Source organism: Astatotilapia calliptera, chromosome 23 (genome assembly GCF_900246225.1).
Source record: "Astatotilapia calliptera chromosome 23, fAstCal1.2, whole genome shotgun sequence".
Lineage (NCBI taxonomy): Eukaryota > Metazoa > Chordata > Actinopteri > Cichliformes > Cichlidae > Astatotilapia > Astatotilapia calliptera.
The window spans coordinates 39,437,634-39,461,486 of NC_039323.1; the positions used below are offsets into that span (position 1 = coordinate 39,437,634).

The 23,853-nt window shown below is 39.3% G+C and overlaps 1 protein-coding gene across 1 annotated transcript in view; it reads left to right on the forward strand.

Annotated features, from left to right (window-relative positions):
* LOC113016553 (uncharacterized) overlaps positions 1–14,172 on the forward strand; it is a 109,781-nt gene extending 95,609 nt beyond the window's left edge. The window contains exons 25-30 of the mRNA XM_026159454.1: positions 9,799–9,887; positions 10,208–10,385; positions 10,520–10,576; positions 10,703–10,780; positions 12,874–13,130; positions 13,291–14,172. Of these exons, the coding sequence (XP_026015239.1) occupies positions 9,799–9,887; positions 10,208–10,385; positions 10,520–10,576; positions 10,703–10,780; positions 12,874–13,130; positions 13,291–13,380 (749 nt within the window). The 3' untranslated portion in view covers positions 13,381–14,172. The remainder of the gene's footprint in view (positions 1–9,798; positions 9,888–10,207; positions 10,386–10,519; positions 10,577–10,702; positions 10,781–12,873; positions 13,131–13,290) is intronic.
* The last annotated feature ends 9,681 nt before the right edge of the window (positions 14,173–23,853 follow it).

Here is a 23,853-nt window from a genome sequence, read left to right on the forward strand (position 1 = left end):
TATACTGATATGTATATGACCATGTTTTTCATCAATTTTTATAATGTTCTTAATATATTTACAAAAATAAAGTGGGCTGATGCATCACAAGTCCCCGTGTAATCAGTCAGACCAAATGTATATGCTCATATATTCGAGTCCCAAGTGTCAAAGAAGTGTTTAGGCAGATCAAAAGTCATGACTCCATGCACTGTTAAACCTCACACTCGAGGTGTTATGTGAATTGTAAAATGTTATGATTGAAACCACTAAAAGGGCCTAACTAAAGGCCTACATCATGCAGTTTAAATGTTCTTTAGTTTTAAGACAGACTGTCTATCACAGACCCCATACAATTCAAGAGGGTGGACCAGCAGACTACATATTACACTAAAATGTTCTAAAGTGTTGGCATACGTCTATCTATCTATCTATCTAGATAGATAGATAGATAGATAGATAGATAGATAGACGTATGTATGTATGTATGTATATATATTTAAATATATATTTAAATATATATATTTAAATAAATATATATTTAAATAAATATATATATAAATATATATATTCAATGAACCCAAAAAACTCATTAATATCAAAGCTGAATGTTTTTGGAAGTAGTTTTTAGTTTGTTTTTAGTTTTAGCTATTTTAGGGGGATATCTGTGTGTGCAGGTGACTATTACTGTGCATAATTATTAGGCAACTTAACAAAAAACAAATATATACCCATTTCAATTATTTATTTTTACCAGTGAAACCAATATAACATCTCCACATTCACAAATATACATTTCTGACATTCAAAAACAAAACAAAAACAAATCAGCGACCAATATAGCCACCTTTCTTTGCAAGGACACTCAAAAGCCTGCCATCCATGGATTCTGTCCGTGTTTTGATCTGTTCACCATCAACATTGCGTGCAGCAGCAACCACAGCCTCCCAGACACTGTTCAGAGAGGTGTACTGTTTTCCCTCCTTGTAAATCTCACATTTGATGATGGACCACAGGTTCTCAATGGGGTTCAGATCAGGTGAACAAGGTGGCCATGTCATTAGTTTTTCTTCTTTTATACCCTTTCTTGCCAGCCATGCTGTGGAGTACTTGGACGCGTGTGATGGAGCATTGTCCTGCATGAAAATCATGTTTTTCTTGAAGGATGCAGACTTCTTCCTGTACCACTGCTTGAAGAAGGTGTCTTCCAGAAACTGGCAGTAGGACTGGGAGTTGAGCTTGACTCCATCCTCAACCCGAAAAGGCCCCACAAGCTCATCTTTGATGATACCAGCCCAAACCAATACTCCACCTCCACCTTGCTGGCGTCTGAGTCGGACTGGAGCTCTCTGCCCTTTACCAATCCAGCCACGGGCCCATCCATCTGGCCCATCAAGACTCACTCTCATTTCATCAGTCCATAAAACCTTAGAAAAACCAGTCTTGAGATATTTCTTGGCCCAGTCTTGACGTTTCAGCTTGTGTGTCTTGTTCAGTGGTGGTCGTCTTTCAGCCTTTCTTACCTTGGCCATGTCTCTGAGTATTGCACACCTTGTGCTTTTGGGCACTCCAGTGATCTTGCAGCTCTGAAATATGGCCAAACTGGTGGCAAGTGGCATCTTGGCAGCTGCACGCTTGACTTTTCTCAGTTCATGGGCAGTTATTTTGCGCCTTGGTTTTTCCACATGCTTCTTGCGACCCTGTTGACTATTTTGAATAAAACGCTTGATTGTTCGATGATCACGCTTCAGAAGCTTTGCAATTTTGAGACTGCTGCATCCCTCTGCAAGATATCTCACTATTTTTGACTTTTCTGAGCCTGTCAAGTCCTTCTTTTGACCCATTTTGCCAAAGGAAAGGACGTTGCCAAATAATTATGCACACCTGATATAGGGTGTTGATGTCATTAGACCACACCCCTTCTCATTACAGAGATGCACATCACCTAATATGCTTAATTGGTAGTAGGCTTTCGAGCCTATACAGCTTGGAGTAAGACAACATGCATGAAGAGGATGATGTGGACAAAATACTCATTTGCCTAATAATTCTGCACTCCCTGTATATATTGAAGATATGCATAGCTTATTTGAGAGTTTAAAATTGTGTTAGGTAGGATGTAGAATTATTGTAGAGACACTGACACTGCCCTGGATGCAATAAAGCATCTATCTATCTATGCAATAAAGGCCTGAGTGTGTCATGAATTTAGGAGTAGATTTCTAGGAGACCATCCCCCACTTTGAACTGTGAAAGTAAGACAAAGAGAAGTTAATGTTGAGTGGAGGTTTTGTGAAATGACTACTGAGTCCGGTGCCGTCTGTGGATGCCCGAGGAATAAAAAGAACCGGGGTGATTACTGTTACTGATTTCGTAACAATATATATATACACACACACACATATATAGACATATATGTGTGTGTGTGTGTGGATAAAGAGAGAGAGAGACAGATCATAGTGGGTATCCTGGACCAGCCCTGCTGGGTGATGTTCGGTGTATAAAACCTTTCTAGTCAACTGGGGTTCAAACCAGGGTCTCTCATTGTTGACCAGTCCACATCACACTTCCTGTGGGTGAATTTGTAACCCTATACCTACATTAATTTAATAAAACGTGTTGTGGAAGTTTTCCATTAAATAAAGCCTGCAGACGAGCGGTGAGCAGTAGCTAACATCCTTTAATCAAAACAAAGAACAGAAAAACCCAGCTTGGTGGAGCCTGCATGATCTCACTGAGCCTAGCATGGCCCTCAGTTAAATAAGGCAGTACACAGCTGTTTCACACCTTGAGGTTCACACTCCCTTGCTACCTCCCTTGATTTAAAGCTTAAGATAAAGATTAATAAATAAAGTTAATTATTTAAAAGTTTCTGATAATAAACACATGGACAAATAATAAGGCACAGATTACCCAAGTAGTTGTAACTGTAACTATTAGCTCATGGTGGTTGTAACTGGAGGTGAGCCTGTGGCAGAGAGCTGTTCAAAAGTTTTTGACCATTCAAAAGAATAATCTTTATATAAAGGAAAAAGGAAATGTCATTTGCTCCAAAGATTTGACTAAAACAACCACAAACTGGCACAAAGTGACAACATGAGAAAAGCTTATGAGTCTGATTAATATAATGTGGACCTGCTCACTTCTCATCGTAAAATCAGATGTTATCCACTATTACTAATATAATATCATAAAGGTTCTTCCTGTTTGTAGCAGCTTTTGTACTACATGCATCTGTAATATAATGGTGCCACCCTGTGGACAGCAAGCAAATATGTTTGTTTTTATATCTATTAAATGAAGTGTTGAGTCTGCAGCTACTGTATGAGCAGGAAACAAATGCTGTTCTGTGAGTGTTTTCCTTTCATCGTCAAAGCTGAACTCATATTTTTTACATACATTAACAGTAACACAGTGGAGCAGGTGTGGGCAAGTGTGCTGTTGTTTTTTAAAAAAGAAATTTAATTAAACAAGATTGAAACAGTCGCAGTGACCTCAGCACGGTCAGTTGGCACCTTTTCTATTAGATCAGCGAGTAAGAAATTCTGAGGGCTTTTCTGATGTGTGATACTGAAAACAGGGAAAGTAATGCTTTCCACGCCAGAAAAAGTTTGAGATCTGACATAAATTAAGTAAATGCCCATTTTTCCCATGACGTGCTGTTACCTCCTCATTTGTGGGTTTTGTTTTGTTTTTTGGTTTTTAACGACATTTCCATTCGTGTAGGTGTTTATGGTCGGTGGCCCACCATGCTGGAATCACATTATGTGAATGTGTGTTAGTTTGGTAAATAATCAAGCGGATAGATCAAATAAAATAAGTCCCTGCTGGGTGTCAGGCACTAATGTTGGTGTCATTTCCTTGGTGTCAGTGACTCACTTGCAATAATAGCTACACCAGAAGTCATCAGTTGACCGCTGTAGTTTGATCGTCACGGAAAAAATAAAAATATCCTTGAAGAGTTTTGGTCTCCGCTTTTTTGTATGAAAGCTCTCTTTTTCCTCATCACACCAAAGTCTGTGAAATCTAAGCAATCTAAGCTGTTTTGACACATTGTTGGCTTCAACGAGCTTGAGTGGAACGAACCACTGGAAACGATGGCTTTGACAGGTCGTGTGATGTGTGTGAAGTTAAAAGATTATAAACCTTTTCCTTCATAATGTGTACAAACCAGAATGTTTTATTTTTGTGTATCTGTATGCAAACAGAGACAGAAAAAGGAACAAGATTGAGGTACTAAAACCAAAACCAAAAGAAGTTTAGCATTGCTGAATGATATGACACCCAACAGAAGAGTTTAGTCTGGACCAGAGTGTTTTACAGAAAATGATACAAAGAGTTTCCTCCTGTTTCATTTACGACCAGGACCTGCACTGAGGTGTCAAACCACATGTGAGAAGTGAGCTTTAGTTGCACTCTTAGACTTACTTTTTTAATCAGACATCTACAGGTAGGACTCACACGTTACACACAGTTAGTGGTCTGAAAGAGCTTTTTTTGTGTCTTAAATCCATAAAAGATTTAATAATGTAATTGTCCAAAAAAAAGAGGCTGGAAATGACAAAATGACCATCTTTAAACTGGCACATAAAGCCTCATGTATTTTCTCTCCTGTCAAATTCATGCACACATCTTCGCCCATAGATACCTGCATGTGCGATATGTTCTTTACTCAGCAGCTTCAAATGTAAAAGTCCGAGTGAGATGGAGATGTTGCTTCGCACCCCGTAGAGTTCTAGTGTGATGGGAGACTGGAACTTGGGCATGGTGTCTAAGAAGAACAGTATATTTAAGAACATAAGTCTACTAAAATCTATACTTTCTTTAACACATTAGCATTTTGTGTTTTTATGACAGAATAGCTAAACTGACGTGCAGGGGGGGTTGTGATTTACTTTTTATGTGGCACTTTTGTGATCTTTTGCATGTAACCTGCAAAGGGACTGCACATGCAAATAAGATTAATAATAAATAATAATAAGATTTTAGCTGCTACCTTCATCTCTTATAGGAATAGCAGAGATGGTAAAACAAAAGCGGTCATTGAGTTCCATGGCATCATGGGAAACGTAGGAAGAAGTATTTTTGAAGCCTTACCCACAGTCTGGAGTAAAAATAAACATATATTGGTATGATGGTGGATGGTTGTTTTTCCCTTTCATTAAAAAAAACTCTCAAATTTGATGTTAGCTTCCAAAAAGTGGACAACAAAAAGATTTACATTTTAAAGTCTTATTAAAATCCAACAGGGACTTAACATTATGAGGGGAAAAGTGTCTCACCTCTACAAAGATTAATCAATTCAGCATCTTGAACTTTTCCCGGGGACAGGGCAGTGGTGCAAAGGCAACATGGACTTGTGCAAACACAAATGCACAGCTCTCATTTACGTGTACGTGCAGGAGTATCTGCAGGTAAAACGTGTGCAGTGACGGCGGCTGTCTGACCTTTGACCATGGCAAACCCTCAGAGGTAAGAGCTTTAAACCTCCACATGATTACAGTTTCAACCTTTTAACTGCAGGTGTTTAACTGGAAACAAATGCAGATATAATGTGTTCTTACATAACTTTAACTGTCATATTACATACTCGCTCATGGTTTTATGAGCTTTTATATTTCTCACTTGCTTTTGTTTTAAGTTTTACAATTTCACCTGCTACCCAGATTTTAGCAGTTTGGTGTTTGAACTTCTGGTTACCTTTTGAACATCTCTTTTTTTTTTTTTTTTTTTTTTCTTAAATGACATCAGAAACAGCAGTATGCGACATTACGTGATGGCAGAGCTTCAGTTCATCCTTTGTCATTTTGTCCTTTTGAACATCTCTAATAGGAGATCACAGATATATTTATACTGCTGAACTCAAACTAAAAAAAGATGCACTCTGTCTTCTAAGTGTGACATTTGCTTGGCTTGCTTTGTTCTTTATCTGTGACAGCAGATGAGGCCTCTTGGATCACTTCCTTTCAAAACCATATATGCGCACACACGTGCGTGTACGGTGGCACACACACACATAAAATATGTGAAGTTACTGCGCTCTGACAGGAAATAACCTCGATAATGGAAAGAGGCTGTTCTTTTTAGCTGAATGTGATGAGAACAGTGAAGAAGATGGCTTCTGCTGTCAGCATCGCTGCGTTTCTGCTCTGCTGCTGCTTCGTTTCCTCCACAGGTATGTTTCAATTAATCTGTTTATTCTGTCAGGTTGAGGTTTTTATTGTTAAAATCCAAACTTATTGGTTTACATTTATACCATTTTTTTTTTTGTCAAGGAAATACTCAATTGAACCTCTCAGCCATGGGCGCTACAAAGATACTTATCCTTTAAAAATACCCACAGAATGCAGTAAAAGTCTATATTTCTGTGTTTCTGTTTGAGTCTCTCAGTGGAAATCTATTTTGTGACTGTAAATAATATAGAAAAACCATTAAAACTACTTTTTTTATTTGTAGTAAACTAAACAATCCAAAATATTTTACCAGTCCTTTAAATATGATTATTTTATTGAGGAAAAACTCAATAAAACTAAAGAGGAACTAACAAATGACCTGTAGTAATACTGTTGGGTAGGGCTGCTGACATGAGCGAGGGTGAAGGTTTAGTTCCTGCTGAGGTTTTGGGTGTGCAGGGTTTGTTTTATTGTCATTATTATTATTTTTTAAAAACTTGACTCTGCTTTTCTTTTTCTATATTTGCTTCAAGCTTACTTTCCTTTTAGGTTGTGCTTTCATGCACATTCAAAAAAAGAGGCATGTCTTTGATTTTTGGGGGTGAACTGAAAACCTCGGCCATAAATACATCAATGTTAGACAAAAGAAACAGTCCAGAACGTTCTGCAGACGAAACCCATCGCTGCTGATGTGGTAACTTTGGTCTGAGATGGGGATGAACAGGAAGCGATGCAAAGGTGCAAAAGTAGAGGTGACCCATAGAAGCAGCGAGCGCTCAGCGCAGAAAAGGAGCTGTGAGAGCTGAACAATGGAAAGGATGAAGAATTAAAGTCATAAAAAGAGCAAAAAAAATTACACTCAAAAATGTTTTAATAAACTGAATTATATGAAATTGCATTTATGAATTTTTATATCAATATATATGAACTAATGGGTTATAAGAACGTTAAAAACATAGAATTTTAAAATTTAGTTTACGTCCATCAAATATTGTAATTCTTAATTTATGGTCACAAAACAAACTAATGAAAGTTGTTTCTGATGTAATTAAATCATAAAGATTCCCTTCTGTTCCCCCTCTTTCCTTTGAGCCGTTTACGTTTAAATCATTTCATGTTTATGTGAATAGATCTGATAAATGCTCAACAGGAGGCGAATTACAAAAAAAGTCATTTCTGTTGAACACACTGTGCATCTTATCGTTGCTGGTTTTTAAATGTCACCTTCTGCTGAGGCGTAATGATGGCGTTGGTGTCTGGTATATGCAGCCTTCACACATTCCTCTATTGTTTGTCAGCATGACAGTTTGAAACGGGGTTATGAACTGCAAAAGCGACTTCACCCGTCAATACGGAACAATTCTGTGAATTTTTGTAGAGGAAACAGCTTCTTTAGAGACCAAGTGACTCATTCTACTCATGTTACTGCCATAAAAATGCTTGTGATTGCAGTTCATTGTCAAATTTGAATCCAATGCTTTATATCACAGTTTATTTCAGTTAACATGTATTCTCGTAGGTGGAAGCTGTTGCTCCTCTGCTCTTCTGCAGGATTTATATGTCATGAGTTACATCATTTCACTTCTTCTTGGTTCACTGTGAGAGGTTTTGATGATTTCAGCATGTTAACAGCTATGTCTGATCTTAATACAGTGTAGTGCTGTCTGTTGTTAGTCCTTATGTCCTTTTTTAAAATGTTTTTTTAAGTACACATAAAAGAAAAAACTACATTTCTGGTGATGAGCTCTTGTAGTTGACAGGAAGTGGAAGGTATTCAAAGGTTCACATTACTGAGTCTAACTTGTGGTTTTCTGATTTAGAGCAGAAAAACACTTTTGTTTAAAGTTAAAGAAAACGGTGGTTCTGCTGAAATATTTTTTTTTTTTTCCATTTGCAATAACAAAGGTTTAGGGTAATTACTAATGAGCCACTTTGTGTCCTCCTCTGAGAAAAGACTCACGCAGCCACGACTAGTGACTCAAAACGAGGTTTGGCTAGAAGCTAATTTTTTATAATCATCCTGGAAAATATTAATGTTGTGCTTCATGAGAACATGACTTATATAACCACTCATTTCCTGTGGTTCCCTTCACAGAAATTGAAACTGTGTCAAAGTTGTTCACTGATTGCAAAACCTATTTTACTGAGAACTGTTTTTACATATTCGTGTATTTTGTCTGCTCAGCACCTCGTGATCTCTGATAGATTCCTGTCACCTCTTTAAACATTTACAAATAAAATATATTGATGGCAAACCTTTCACCTTTAGAACATGTTTAGATGAGGATGCCATCGCTGCACACTGTGGTCTGAAGAGAGACAACAGGATGAAATGTAACCATCATCCAGCCTCAGTGATGGAGTAAAGTGATGTGTGCAGGATGCCCACAGAATATAATGTTACAGACGTTTGTCAGCTCAATCAGTCGAAACTAACAATACGCAACTTCTTACTGACATTATGTGACTAAACTACAACTGCTAACTTTATACTGAAATACCAGCTGTATTCTGGTGACTTGTCAACTTATACATTGTATCTGAATGACATTTGACAGATTTTGTACGTTCATGAGTAGAAGCTCACAAAAAGAAGTCACTCAGAAAAACTGGGACATACAGGAAGTCAGAAAATGTGTTAACAAGCTCTGTACCAACTCAAGCAAGGCATTGTAGACATCTTTGCAGAGAAGCAACTACACTCAAGTTCCAGGGGAATTGAGCATTAACAGTACAGAAGTCTTTGCTGTGAACTGGTTGAGAGAGTGGTGGAAAAAAACTATTGAAACTTGATCAAAACCCATCATTAATTTAAGAGCGGTCCATCGTAGTTCCTGACAAATGCACAGGAAATGGTGTTAGTTCGAAATGAACTACTAACCACACCGTTAATGCTTAATACTTCAATTAGTCACAGTCATGATGTCATGACAACTAGTTTTGATAGATCTGTAGATGTAATGAATTTCTGATTTTTGCTAGTTTAAAACTAGTAAAATCATAAACTTGCCCTTATGTTAACAGAATCATAATTTACCTCAGCTCTGATATATAATTCTTCAGAGCTTTTGTAACATGACTAGTTAATTTTTTTCATCTATTTTTTTGTCTTTCTTCACTTTCCTTTCTATTTCAAAGGCTCTCAGGATGATTGTGTGTACGCTGCAACTGGATCAAGCTTTACTGTGCCACTTAGATATAAGTTGAAGGAATCAGAGCAGCTGAAATGGTTCAAGGACACAAGTGTAATCTTTTATCGCAGAAAGAAACAGGTGATCACAGGGAAAAATGAAGATGTTGATTCAACTGGATCACTGAAGCTGACACAACTCACCAAAGACAAGTCAGGACGATACAAACCAGAGGTTTACACAGAGGGAATAAATGTGGGGGAAAACTTACCAAGTGTGCATTTGTGTGTATTAGGTAAGTAACAACACATTATACATATATTCATTGTGTTTGTACTACTTATATCACAACAAGAAAGTGTGCTGATCCATCAGAAGCTGTTTTAGTCAGATACTATAATTAAAAGTAAAATCTTTGGTTTTATTATGAAGTCACTGTTCAGTTTTATCAATCAACAGTACTTGTTATTGTAGAAAAGCAGTAGTTTATATAATGTTGATATAATCACATTTTCTGTACTCAGATCCTGTGCAGAAGCCCACAGTGACGAGGACATGTACACCTGATAAGACAAAAGTCACTTTTACTTGCGATGTTGGTAAGGTGAGGACATTGTTTATTGTTGTACTCTACAAATAACTGACTGATAATTAAGTTGTTGAAGAATATGTGGACATAAGCTTCATTTCTCCTCCACTGAAACCAAACATGATTTGAAGTGTGCTGTCTACAAGCATTTACTCAGAGATGTTGTTTCAGGAAGTTGTGTTTCTGTGTATGTATTATTTAATTATATAGGCTTGGAAATTACTGAAAATGTATGAAAAGATTATTATATTTCTCATTTTGTTCAGGTTGGACTTGTTAGACTTAAAATCTGAACTTTCCACTAATCCACTAACTAATTGTCTGTTTGTCTACAGAGTGAAAAAAATTTTGAGATCAAATGGTTTATGGTTGATAAAAAGACGGCAGAAAAAGAGATTGTCAAGGACCTGACAAGACCAGTCAAAGATGTGCTGAATGCTCGTTTCTTTTGCAATGTTTCTACCCGCGTCAGCTCTGAGATCAGTCAGCCTGTTCAACAAGACTGCAAGTTCTGTACGTATTATGTGTTATCAAGGGTACAAATGTTCAAATGTGCCTTTTTCCATGTTCGTGAACTGAAGTGGTCATTTTATTGAGCTCATATGCTAACAAGATACTTTTCTTCTCCTTTTATTTTAAAGCTTTTCCTTTTCCTGACACACTATTTGGAATTAGCATCTGGGTTTTTGTGGGTGGTGGAGCAGGTAAGGTTTGTCTTCTGCTTAAAATCTTGACATCATATTTGGGGCTATGGTGTGAAAATGCATAGGAAAGCTTCTGTTTTTTCACTCTTACATCTAATGCAATTTGCTGTTATTACTCACCATCAGGTATTGTTCTGGTGCTGATCCTAATTGTCATCATTTGTTGCATCCGGACCAAACGGAAGAGGCGTTTGAGACTAAAGGGTAAGAATGTGCTTATTTAGTTTGTGCATTCATATTTAAAATATAAGCTGCTGTGCTCACAAAATATCATAATACATAATATATATTATTCATATATTATTTACATTTAAATGACTTATATTTTTACTGGGCCAAACAAATCTCCATTTTTTTTCATTTACTTATTCATTTACATAACTTGCCAAATCTTCCATGTCTGTGCCAAACAGCTTGTTCTGCTACTGACTTGTTTTGACCTTTTGTCTTTTTGCTGCTACAAGTGCTGATGCCAGTACTCAGGCACTTGACTGTCAGCACCTGTGGACACTGCTACAAAGGCCATGGTGTCTGAGCATATGTGCAGTAGAGCCTAAACATGTGCAGGGACATTATGTATGTGAGTTGAAAGTTTTCCGACAGCACTTGAATCGCAGGGTTAAGGTGTGGAGAAGACACAGAGAATGGTACGCTGATTGCTGCACCAATAGGGCAACAGTTTCCGTGATGTTGTGTGACTGCCTCAGTGACTGTTGTGTGACGGCCTCAGCTTCAGTGCAGAGAGATATTGAGATACGATTCTTCAGTAGTGGCAATCTTTTGTTTCTGCTGTCTGGGACCAGACTCTTTCCTCCAAGATGACAGTGCTCACCCGCACAGAGCGCAGTTTATCAGAGAATAACTCCAGTGTTTGGGAGTGGAGAGGATGAAATGGCTTGCCTCTAGTCCTGTGCTCAGGTGACTAACACATCCACATTTGGTTGAGGAATAGGATAGAATCCCACAGCAGTGTATGAGCGAGCTGGTGACCAGTATGAGGAGCAGGTGCCAGGCTGTTGTGGCTCTGTATGCTTCTTCTACATGCTACTGAGGCTAATGAGGCCAGTGTTTGTTAAATGAACAACTGAATAAATTGCAAATATGTCTTGTTTCTTCAGACTTCAATCATCCAATCCAATAAATTCTGACTCCAAACAAGAGTCACCTGCAGCTTAAGCTGGTTAAGTCTGTGCATCGTCAGAAAGCATATTCTTTTTTATAACACTAGGTGGAGTTTGAGTCAGGTTTTTATGTGACATGTGTCTCACAGAGCTCACTATCTGTTGAGCTATTCAGAAGTGAGTAAATATATAGTTAAAACTCTCAGTTCTCTTTTTTTGTTGCTGTTCCAAAACACTTTGTGCCACTTATCATGTCACAAACTGAATACAGCGATGCATTCAGTTTGTGACATGTCGTTCTAGAGAAACACTCATATAATACATCCTGTTATTGCCATGGTTTTCTGTGGTGGCTGACTTTCCACTCTTTCATTTACAATGTGCTCCATGTGTCAGACTCTAAACCAGCTCTTATGGGCTGGGTCTTTAAACAAGATGATCCAATAATGGGACATTAATGCTAATGCCTTCCAAGACATTAGCATTAAATCAACTGACACTAAATACACCTGGAAGTTCTGGGATTCAGAGGCTATTGGTGGCTCTTCCTGACTGATGATGCTTCAGACCTGTTGCAAGACCATGGAGAGGATCATACTTCACCTTCGCCCACTAGTCACTGTGGTGGCATCTGCTATTTTCTATGCAGTGGTGTGCAGGAGTGGTGGCAGAGAGGAACAGAGAAAAACTTAACAAACTGGTCAGGAGTGCCAGCTCTGTCCTGGACTGTCCGCTGAAGTCCATCGAGCAGGTTGGGGAGGAGAGGATGTTGTCTAACCCAGCGGTCCCCAACCCCCGGGCCTCGGACCGGTACCGGTCCGTGAGTCGTTTGGTACCGGGCCGCGAGAGTTGAGGTTCAGGTGTGAAATGTATGGTTTTCAGGGTTTTTATCGGTTTTCAGCGTTATTTTGTTATCGTTTTTATCGTTAACTCTGTTTTCCTGGGTCTTTTCACGTGTGTTATGAATAACTCTTCTTTTTTTTCCAGTACGGGTAATAGTTTTATTTTGTTGTATTTTTCCGCGACACCTTAAAGGCCGTGAAAATATTGTCAGGCATCAACCGGTCCGTGGCGCAAAAAAGGTTGGGGACCGCTGGTCTAACCTAACGTCCATCATGGACATCACCTCCTTATGATTCTGCAGGTCTGACCTGTCACCTATATTTGCTTTAACAGATGAGAGGGAGCTTCGCTTGCAGTGGGGCAATCAGGAACAACAACATCATCATCATCAGCATCATCATCAGCATCATCAACATCCAAATCAAAATAATTCTGATCAGCATCATCACCCCCACCACCATCAGCAGCAGCCGGCAGGCAACACCGGCCCCCGACAACATCGCTCTAAACAGCCACGCACCCAGCAGCGTCCCAGAGCGCCTGAGCCCGCCAACGGCCAACCTCAGCCCAGCCCCAGACGGGCTACACAGGTAGGACACAGAAGCAGATGACACAGAAGTTTTTTAGACCAAAAATGATTTATTTTTGCTATTATCCTGACTGCTTAGAATGAAAATTGAAAACAGTAACAGTGAGTCATGTGGAAATACATAATTTAGGTCTGATACACCTTTTTTCACTCTCCTTCAGGTTTCCGCTCCAGGTGGTAAAGGCGGCGAAGAGCAGCCTCCTCCTCTTCCTCAGCCCAGGAAGAAAACTCCAAAAGCACCAAAAGAATGAAAAAACTTGAGCTTAGTATATGGAAATAATTTTTAATCTTTTTCTTCATCTTTTTAAAAGCTTGTCTCAAACTATAAATCTATCTGATAATGTGACGCTGAAACTTGACCTGCCAAAGAATTATATATATAGATATTGTAATATTTGTATGTATATAACAAATATTGCGTAGATTTCAGATCCTCTTAGATCAGAAAGTGAGTCTACATGAGGAAACAGACTTCTGAAAGATGTGAGATGTTTTAAATGAACAATCAGACTATAATTTTTTTTATTTTCTTAATTTTTCATTATACTTGAGTAAATTATATGTTAAATACAAAGTAATTGTCAAAGTGTACACATTGACATTTCTGTTTAATGCAACATTATATAGAATATTGCTAGTAGTTGTCACTCTTTGCTACTTATTCCATATTTACATCCTAGAAACAGTTTTACATTTTGGGAAATACTCTTATTTTCACGTTTACCGTTTTTTAGCTTCACTGCTGTTGGCATTTGTATGTTGAATACAGAGCTGAGACCAGCAGCTGGTTAGCTCAGTTTAGCTTGGCTTAGAATAGCTTAGATTCAAATAAAGTGGCTCATTTGAGAATGGTAGGGGTTTTTTTGCCTCTTAACATTTGAGGCTTTCTACAAATGTTTTGCCAGGTTAAGCAGGTTAAGCAAAATCTGTCAGACTGCATATAAAAGATGATGTAACCAACTGGTTTCTAAAGTTTATAAAGACTATATACTCAAAACAAATATTCTTGGCCCTCACAGCCCAGTAAAGCCTGAACGATGAAATAATTGCCAGAAAATTCTCATTTTTTTCAAACTACAGTGGTAATTGCAAAACAATATATATCAGTTTGCATATTACATTTGGCATTTTTGTATAAAAAAGAAACTGATGATGGCGGTCTCAAAAACTCACAAAAATTGAAGTATCTTAATCGTTTTGGGCTTGAATGGGATTTTTTGAGTGTAGCTTTTTGAAGCCAGGCATCATGTGCAAGGTGTGGATCATACTGAGAAACCGAGAGCCACGCCCTAAAGCATACCCTGCTTTATCACCCTGTTTGAATCAAATGGGGTCCATGTTTTACAAACTAAGCATCATGTTATGGTCATGTGTCTTGTGATACGTTTTATCAGAAAAAAAGTTTCTTCTGAGGACAAGGGAGAGAAAGGGTCGTTTTCTTTTACATCGCTGTAGAACCAAACTTCTTTTTTAAATCAAAAGAGTCGCCCCCTGTTGGCAATTAGGTCAAACTGCAGGCTCAAAGCACCTCTGCATTGGCTCCGCAGTGCAGAAGTGCCTTTAAAATATCAAACTATAAAATATCAAACTATATAATATCAAACTTTAACATTTTTTAAACCTCAAAAATGTTTTGCATACTACAAGAAAACTTGCACATTGTGAATTTTACCATCACGTATACATTATGTAAGAGTGGCTTCACTGCCACTGCAGAAACCTTTTCACACAACATAGTATTCAATTTTCAATCTAGAAGGCTCCTTCTTTCTGGACAAACTACAAAAAGAATGTCACTGCAGATTATTTCATTGTGCGAACAGCCTTTGGTGTACATGTTGCAAAAAGCTAAGGATTTGTCATTTACGTTTTTTATTTTGTAATTTTGCTCACCTTCTTATGACTGCTGTCTGCTGTAGTTAACTAAATTTTACTAGAAAGTTAACTATCCGCATTGTTTGGATTGACATGTGCGTTTGTATTTGTATGTATTTGTGTATGTGTCAGTGTAAACTGTGCACAGTGGTCTTTTTAAATAAATGGTGTCGTTATGATTTGCAGTATAAGTTTGGGAGTGAATGTTTCAAACTGCGTCATTTTCAACTCTGCACTTTTCTGAGTGCACAGAGCGATGCAAGCAGACGGTTGTTGTGTGTGATTCATATATCCTGTCTTTTTGCTGAAAATGTGTTTGTGGCTTTCTACATGCAGGCTTAGTGTGTGTGTGTGTGTGTGTGTGTGTGTGTGTGTGTGTGTGTGTGTGTGTGTGTGTGTGTGTGTGTGGATGATTTCCTGTACTTGTTGGTTTATAGCAACAGAAAATTGCCACATTTAGTGTCAGATTCTGTTCTTTCTTCACTAAAGTGATATTATGTTACTGTAAATGTTTTAGTTTATTGTCTGCCTTATCAGGCTTCATTGTGTGTGAACAACAATGACTGAATGATGGGCACGCCCACACAGTGCTGCTGTTCGCTTATTTTCACACCTTCCAGTGCATCTTTACATATTTTCCTCGTGTCATATCTAGAGACATCTAGAGCTGCTGTGAAAAATGCAGGGCCTGCTGCACTGTGGTGTGATCTATGTGGTGCAAAACTGAAAAGAGGAACCATTTTGATAGCTTTGCATTTTGATAATAATTATACAGTCTATGTTCAAAAGATCCAAGTTTTAGTTCAGTATTATTTGTTAACGCAAACAGGCCAAATTCCTAGACACATCCCTTCAGCTGCTCATTAACACCGATATCCAGTCTGTTAATCATATGGCACCAGCTCAATGAGACAAACCTGCTGAGGTTCAAACTGAGCATCAGAAAGGACATTTAAGTGACTTTGAACATGCCATGGTTGTTGGCGGCAGATGAGCTGGTCTGACTATTTCAGAATCTGCTGATCTGCTGAGATTTTTCCACACAGCCATCTCTAAGGTTTACACAGAAAAGACTGAAAAGGAGAAAATATACAGTGAGCTGCAATTCATAAGGATGAAAATTCCTTGTTGATGCCAGAGTGGCTCCGTGCAGCTCTGGCCCGGTGTTGTCAAAACCACATTAGTTTGCAGCAAACTGATATCACAGTGGCTATATTAGTAAGATATGCATCGCTGTTATTAATCTATGGTGTGGTGATATTGTTTGTGTTTCTCTGACTGAAAAGCATCAGCAGCATGGACTGACTGGGTTATGATGGTGATGAAAATGAATAGATCAGTAACACAATAAAAACTGAACCCAACAGTGAAGGAGATCGTCTATTTTTTGTGAGCTTTGTTTTACTCGCATGGTTTAAATACAGTGATAACTGATCATCTTTGATTCATTTCCGTTTTATTTATATATTCTCAAATAAAAACAACAGTTGCCTGCAGGTGCTTTATATTGCAAGGTAAAGAGAACCAGACGATCCCCACTAGAGTGGGAAGGAAAAACTCCCTTTTAACAGGATGAAACCTGAGGGAGGGGCAGCCATCTGCTACAAGTTTGGTAAGGTTCTGGGACTGGTCTCACTCAAGATGACAGACTATAGGACATTACTGCAGGATTTACTGATGTGTTGTGCTGTCTGGCTTTCATGGATCTCAGATCTTACCCAGCACTGTACGTCATCGTCTCCAAAACACCAAATGATTGAATATTTTATAGAAGAGTGGTTGTTCATCCCTTCGTGCCACTTTTGGAGTCACTGTCGAGGTTTGGCAGTGTGTCAGGGAAGTGTGTGTTGTGGCTCAGCTGCAGAGGGAGAGGTGACGTGGATGGTTGAAGGGGCAGCACCAGGAGAAGCTGGAGAGGTGTCGGGACCAAAGAGGAGCAATATTGTGAGCAGCTGGCACGCTGCTGGAGCAATGCCTGGGAAATTTACATTGTACATTGAAAAGTAATAAACATGAAACCCAGAGCACGGTGTGTGAGAGTGTGTGTCATGTGTGTGTCTTGCATTTATACAGCAGAAATATTGTGAAGTTAACATAACAAGCAGCACTTTGACAGATTACACAATTGCAATTCACTATTTTGGTTTCCTTTCTTAACCCACCCCTCTTCCTTTTTCTCACTTCCTTTCATCGCCTTCTTCATCTTTGGCATCTTGCGTTCTGTCTTCGCCGCCCATCGTTTAACCGAAATGTTCAGAGGATTGTTCCTCACTTTTAAATGAGCTAGCAGTTCTGGATGGAAATATCAGTTTGCTCTTTCCTTCTTAGCCTACGCCTGTTTCACTGAGCTCTTTAAGCTTTCTAGTCGTGTGAGAGGAATAAGATGTTTAAGATTAAGCACTTGCTTTTGCTTTCTTTCTGGGTGTTGTCATGTTCATGTATGCAGTTTAAAAAAAAAAAAAGCTGTGTAGAAGAAATCATATAGAGCAGGGGTGGGCAACTCCAGGCCTCGAGAGCTGGTGTCCTGCAGGTTTTAGATGTCCTTGATCCAACAGCTGATTTAAATGGCTAAATTAGCTCCTCAACATGTCTTGAAGTTCTCCAGAGGCCTGGTAATGAACTAACCATTTGATTCAGGTGTGGTGACCCAGGGTGAGATCTAAAACCTGCAGGACACCGGCTCTCCAGGACTAACGTTCCCTACCTCTTATGTAGAGGGTTGCAGTTTCATTCACAAGCAATGTGTAGGACCCGATGGCCTGATATCTCAATGTTGTGTAAAATAATACCTATGGAGTTCCCCTAGTTACACTTTTTGTAAACAAAGGTAAACAAGTGACTTCTTGCATGTGACTCATTCCCACAAATAGTTTGTCATTCTTCAAGTGAAAACCACCAGGTGCAACATGCAAGCTCAACAATTCACACCTTGGATAAAAATAAGTGAAGGTCACAGGATGGAGACTTTAACATGTATGAACGTGGACATGGAGACCGACCCACATTTGTGTGGGTCGGTCAGCTTGTGTATATGAGTGTAAACAACACTGGATCAAAAACATTCTGCTCTCTGATGTTTTTGAGGAAATACATGGAACTAATTTCGCAGACGTTTGTGGCACGAATTTCGCCCTCTCCCCTCACAGCAAGAGGGCTGTGGGTTTGAACCTGTGGGTTGGCTAGGCCCTTTCCTCAGTTTGTGAAGTTACCATGTGACCTGTGCCTGTGTGTGTACACCGATCTTCTCCAGACGCATGCATTAAGTTAACTTACAATTCTAAATTGGCCATAGTTGTGAATGTGAGTGTGGATGGTTGTCTGGCTCTGTATGTTAACCCTGCAGCTGGAGATCAGATGTCCCTCTTTAAGTAGGACTACACAGGATTTTTTCTGTCCCACATCTTGAGACAATGTCCCACATTTTGACTGGCTATGGCTGTGTCCAATGCTATGTACAGTGAAAGTCACAAGATACCAAAAAGGCACAGAGTCAAAGTTACACTGTAAATTTTGGTGAATGTGATGGAAACGGGAGAAAATGTGGTGTGAAGTGACACAGTATGTGTGTCATAATTTGCTAAAAAATGGCTAAAAGGTCTGCTATAGGTCAAAAAAGGATGCTGAAACTCAAAGACTGGTACCAGACAGAACACCAGCAGAAATAACAGAGTATATAAAGACTGTTGCATGAGACCACAGGCGATTTATTCTGTTTACTTAGTGAGAGTTGGAAAGGTTTCATTGAAATATAACATATTTGACTGCATTGTTGATCTGGTTATAGTCTAACGTTCAGTCTAATGTTAATGTTTTTGTCTCTCACTCCAGAAACTACAGCAAGCCTGCATCTAGCAGGCTGAGAAGTTGTATCTAAATTTATCTGCCACTTATAAAAACTAACTCCATTTACACTGACTCCTCTTTTTTAGTGTTGCATGCTCCAATAGTGCAATTGCAACTTTCACACCTGCACCATGAACAGATTACAGGAAAGCGATGTCACACAATGTCAACCCGCTGCACACAAAAATATAACTTGCTCATTATGAAGTTTTAGTCTCATATGCAATATGATTTATTGACCCTGTAACAGCAGAAATTACTACTAGAAAAGCTGAGTCTAGTTTTTTGAAACTAGACTGAGCTTTTCTGAGATTATTACAAATTTGAGCTGCACTACTTTTTTCAGATTAAGAGGACTGCCACGGGTGCAGTGACTGCTTCAGCATCTAAGTTGTTGGTTCCTGTTTGGTGTTAGTTATATGCCAACCTCCAGTTTGGTGTTTTTTGGTTATTTTTAGTCTCCTCTGTGTTTCCCTTCTGTTATTCTACCCTGTGTTTTGGGCATTTATATCATCGTTCCTCTTATTGGCCACAAGATGGCAATCTAGCTCCATATTTATGGGTATGTATGCTCTAAAATGCATAATGTCTGAGACAGCCGTGACAATTGCTGACCGCCGGGGCCACTATTTCCTGTTTGTGTGCGTGTGTTAACACTAATAAAGCTGCATTTCTGAGGCTGAGCGGTCTTTGATCAGAAGAATTGCAAATTTTAACACTTTGATGTGAGCTTGCCACTCTAGTGTCAAAAGTGGGATTTAAGATTAGCCTGGAAATTGCGAGACCCAAGAACTAGAAAGAGCCACTGAGCAGAACGTTTGTCGTCTGGAAAACTGAAGCAGATGAAGCAGCCAGTGATGGTTCAAGATTGTCAGCCCACCCTGGCTCTATGGCTCACTTGTGGAGAGGAGGATAATTTTGCTGAATACAACAAATCCATAGTGTATCGTCACCTTCCAAAATAAAAAAATAAAAATAAAACAAACCCACCTCTACTGGCCCACATCCCAAGTTCAGGACAGCCTGCAGCAACGTCCAAAACACCACCCAGGCTGCCAAAGTATTGTGGGCTAAACAACAAGACACCACCGATCGAGGCAATCTACAACAACCAGACAATGCTGTGCGCTGTCCAGGTGAGGTGCTTATTAGGCATAGATTATTTAACTGTGTGGCAACATCTCAGTACAGATTTCATAATTATTTTAAACATTGTAGTTTTGCAACTTTCACCAGAGCCCGCAGGTGATGAATATGAAGTAGGGTAATGAAAGAATAAAGTAGCCAGTAGGTACCAAGACCGGTCTTTGTGCCAGGGGACAGTGTCTGGATGTGCTTCCCTGTATGCATGAAGGGCTTGCAATCATGACAGGGCTAAGCTGGTGTATCAGCAGCGGCGGATCTAGAGAAATTTTCTTAGGGTGGCAAAGAAATCACATGGGGTGGCAAAATCAAAGCCTTTTTTTTCACAAACACACATTCAAATGCAATAAGTATACACGTTTGTCATGTAAATATCATCTATAACTTAATTATTTTCTGAAGCCCACATAATTAAACACTTTAGTTACATAAAACATGTGATTTTATGTACTGTATGGCTTGTATAATAAATAGATATGTAGCCCAATAAGTATAAAATCCAGAAAGCTACACAACATGGGGCGGTTCATTTACAAACACAAATCTAATTTAAGTTTCACACTGTTTTTTGTTAGAAAAAAAAAATCTAATTGTTACATGCTTAAATTACACAAAATGTCAGAAATCTGCACTGTCATGAACAAAGATCTGTGTTGAAGTCTGTTGGAGGTGCAGCGAGTCCGTGGACCCCAGAGGGTTAATAACACTCACCTTTATTCCATTTCCAGAGTGCAACAACCAACCACCTGTGTGAAATCTGAAATTCCCATGGTGTTGTTCAAAATGTGCTCTGGCACAATCATAAGCATCGCTTGCTACTAAAAACTAGAAAAGAAGACTGTCTGTGATATGGGCTGAACCATTTGTTAATGGAGGGGGGGGGGAACACTATGCGATATATTCAGTTTTAGCATTTATATTCACTGTTAACTGTAACTACGCTCAAAGTGCTAATGCTATGTTATTTTAACAAACAACACTGTCATATGCAAAACTATGGTGGCACTGTGGCAAGAGATCATTTTAGGGTGGCACTTGCCACCCCATGCCACCCTTCTAGATCCGCCCCTGTGTATCAGGCACGCATGGCGAGCTGTGGGTGTATGGTGGTATTGTACCAGGACAGGATTTCACCATATTACCCCCTCACCCCTTCCTATACACACCCCAAAAACCTACCCTGTGCAACAGTTGACTGGGAGAATTGGTCAGTTATTTTATAAGTATTCTGACACCACCAAGGAAGCTGTGCACGCCTCTCGCTCATGTTACAGCCACCAGAGCTGGACACAGAGCTGGCCGCTCTGAGTTATTTAATGTTAAACTAGCTCGTGCTAAACTGGTGGAAGGTTCCTCACTGAAATGTCTGCCACCTAAAGTTAAAAATAAACTGGCAGCATTTAGGTTTTTCTCCTCTTCCTCTTTTTTCTTCATTCTTTCTGCTTTTCAATTTTCATTCTTGTTCCTAGCTGCCATTCACTTAAACAGAACTATGAATGCCACTTGAACTGTAAGAGGCACGAGTGGGGTCCTTTCAGGGAGGCCAGGTCTCTGCTGTCAGAGACCTGCTGGCACTAGTCTGGGCCCCAAGCATCTGTGTGGTGGTTGACCACAATCCACTGTCTCTCTCACACTCACAGACTCTCTCTCCTCTGTCATGCTGTCACGCATTTCCTGCACTCACATACAGTGGTAAGTGTCAGTGGCGAGAGAGGACCGGTCTTACCTCCAGAGAAAACACGTGGAAATCGAGGGACAAGGAAAAAAGTGGAAGGAAAATGGAAAACTATGTCACTGCACTCACTTTTGGGATTTTCATGCTCAGTAAGAGACACTTCTTTGCTTGGTGGCTAATTAACTCTGCTGGTGCCCTTTTATTTAAAAAAAGGAAGAAAAGAAAAAGTGATGTATTTTTAAAATATTTTTTATGTTATGTTTATAGTCAACAGGATTTAGGAAGATGTTTTATAAAAAAAAACTTTTGCAACTATCGTTATCACTGTGCATTATTTACCTGCTCTGTCTTATACATCTTTATCAGTTCATTTTGCCATTGTAGCTAAACAAGTGCTAAACAGTTTAAGTACTCGCAGGCATTTTTGGTAAATCACTGCAACAGTGTTGGACAGGCGGTCGTTTGACAAGAAGCCAAATATTAATCCCCATTTTGAAGTCTGCCAATTTAATATTTCATTTTTGTCTGTGGGTGGACTATCTTTTTTTTTTTAATTATTATTTAAACAAAAAATAGTGCATTTAACATCCAATTGATTTGTAACTTTTTGAGTGAAACAGAGGTTTTGGTTGGTATGTTGGACTAAGCCGAATTGAAAAGTCAATCAAAGAGATTGAAAATAAATGTCTCTCGGTCTCTGTCCTGTTGTTGTGGAAAAATGTGGAAGAACCACACACAGCCACAACAGCCTGGCTGCTCCTCCTCATGCTGGTCTGGATGCCAGGTGTGGTCACACACTGACCAAGCTTGGCTTCCTGTTCTTCAGCCAGGATTTGTTGCAAGTCAGCCAGTGTGGCTTTCACCTGACTGTCCATGATTAAAACATTGAACATCAGTGTCATTGTCAAACATGTCATTACCTTATTCAAGCTGCTACAGGCCCAGCAAACTTCAATATGACCTCAATGGTCTGTTGTACTGAGGGGCAAATGTATATAAATACAGCGTATTCTTCATGTAAATTCTATTTTTGCTTCATATATAGAAGGATTTTCTTTCATCTTAGAGGTTTCAGAGTCCAACTCAGCCTCCACACATAATTTTTTCTGTTATAGACTTTTAATCTTTTAAAATGTCTTCTGTGTTCTTCAAGGTGGGTGCTCGGCCCGTGTGGTGACGGTGCCTCCTGGTCCATTAATCCGGGTGGAGGGCCAGCCAGTCTCCATCAGATGTGATGTCAAAGAATACACAGGGCCTAGTGAGCAGGTCATTTCCCCAACACACACACACACACTAGAATTGAAAGAGTTGATCCTCTGGAGAGTATGAGTATTTAGTGTATTACTTGTGGCCAGTAGATTATTAAAAAGCTTCTGATGCAGAGTAGCTGTGTTTTTACTTTGTGTTTGAGGCTATTTGGTTATGCTGGTCCATTTAACAGCTATCCCCCACAACTTACTAATGCTCTGCTGACCATGGATGTGTCCTCTTGCACATGAACACCCCTGCTGGTTTCAGACAATCACTGGCGTATAATTTGGTTTTTGCATAGACACGCGTACCTCGACACAGTGTCACACGCGTGGGGAGCAGATGTCAGGTGGGAATACTTGGCTTATGTCAAATGAGGACCAGGGAGGCACGGATTTGGATGAAGAATATCAAGGAGGAGAAATGTTTAGTTTCATGGTTTATTCTGCTTATAATGTTTGTAATAGCTGCTGTAACTGTCCTTGACGTGTTCTGGGAGGGGAAGGGCACCTGCTGCCAGACAATATTCACCTTGGAAAAAGTTAAAAGTGGTTTATAAATTTTTCCACAGGTCTGTTTGTCAGAGGGAGTTAGGTGATTGCTTCATAATTAAAGACTGATTAAGATGGATTCATATTTTCTTGAAGGTTTTTTTTAGACCTCACCTTTTGACCGCTTCGCCTTGGGCATTTTTAATCTGTAGCTCTGCTCTAAAAGAACGTACGTACCAGGACCCGCCTACTATCCTCGGAAACGTAAAATGATTGGCTAGAATCTAAAGTGTATCACAGCTCAGGAAAAAAAAGCACCGAAATAAAACACCGAAATGTGCGCTGCTTTTCGGTCTGGTTACTACCGTTTATGTCAGAACCGGTGCCATCATGGCACTGGATGCCGGTACCCATCCCTATTCTTTTTAGACCTCACCTTTTACACC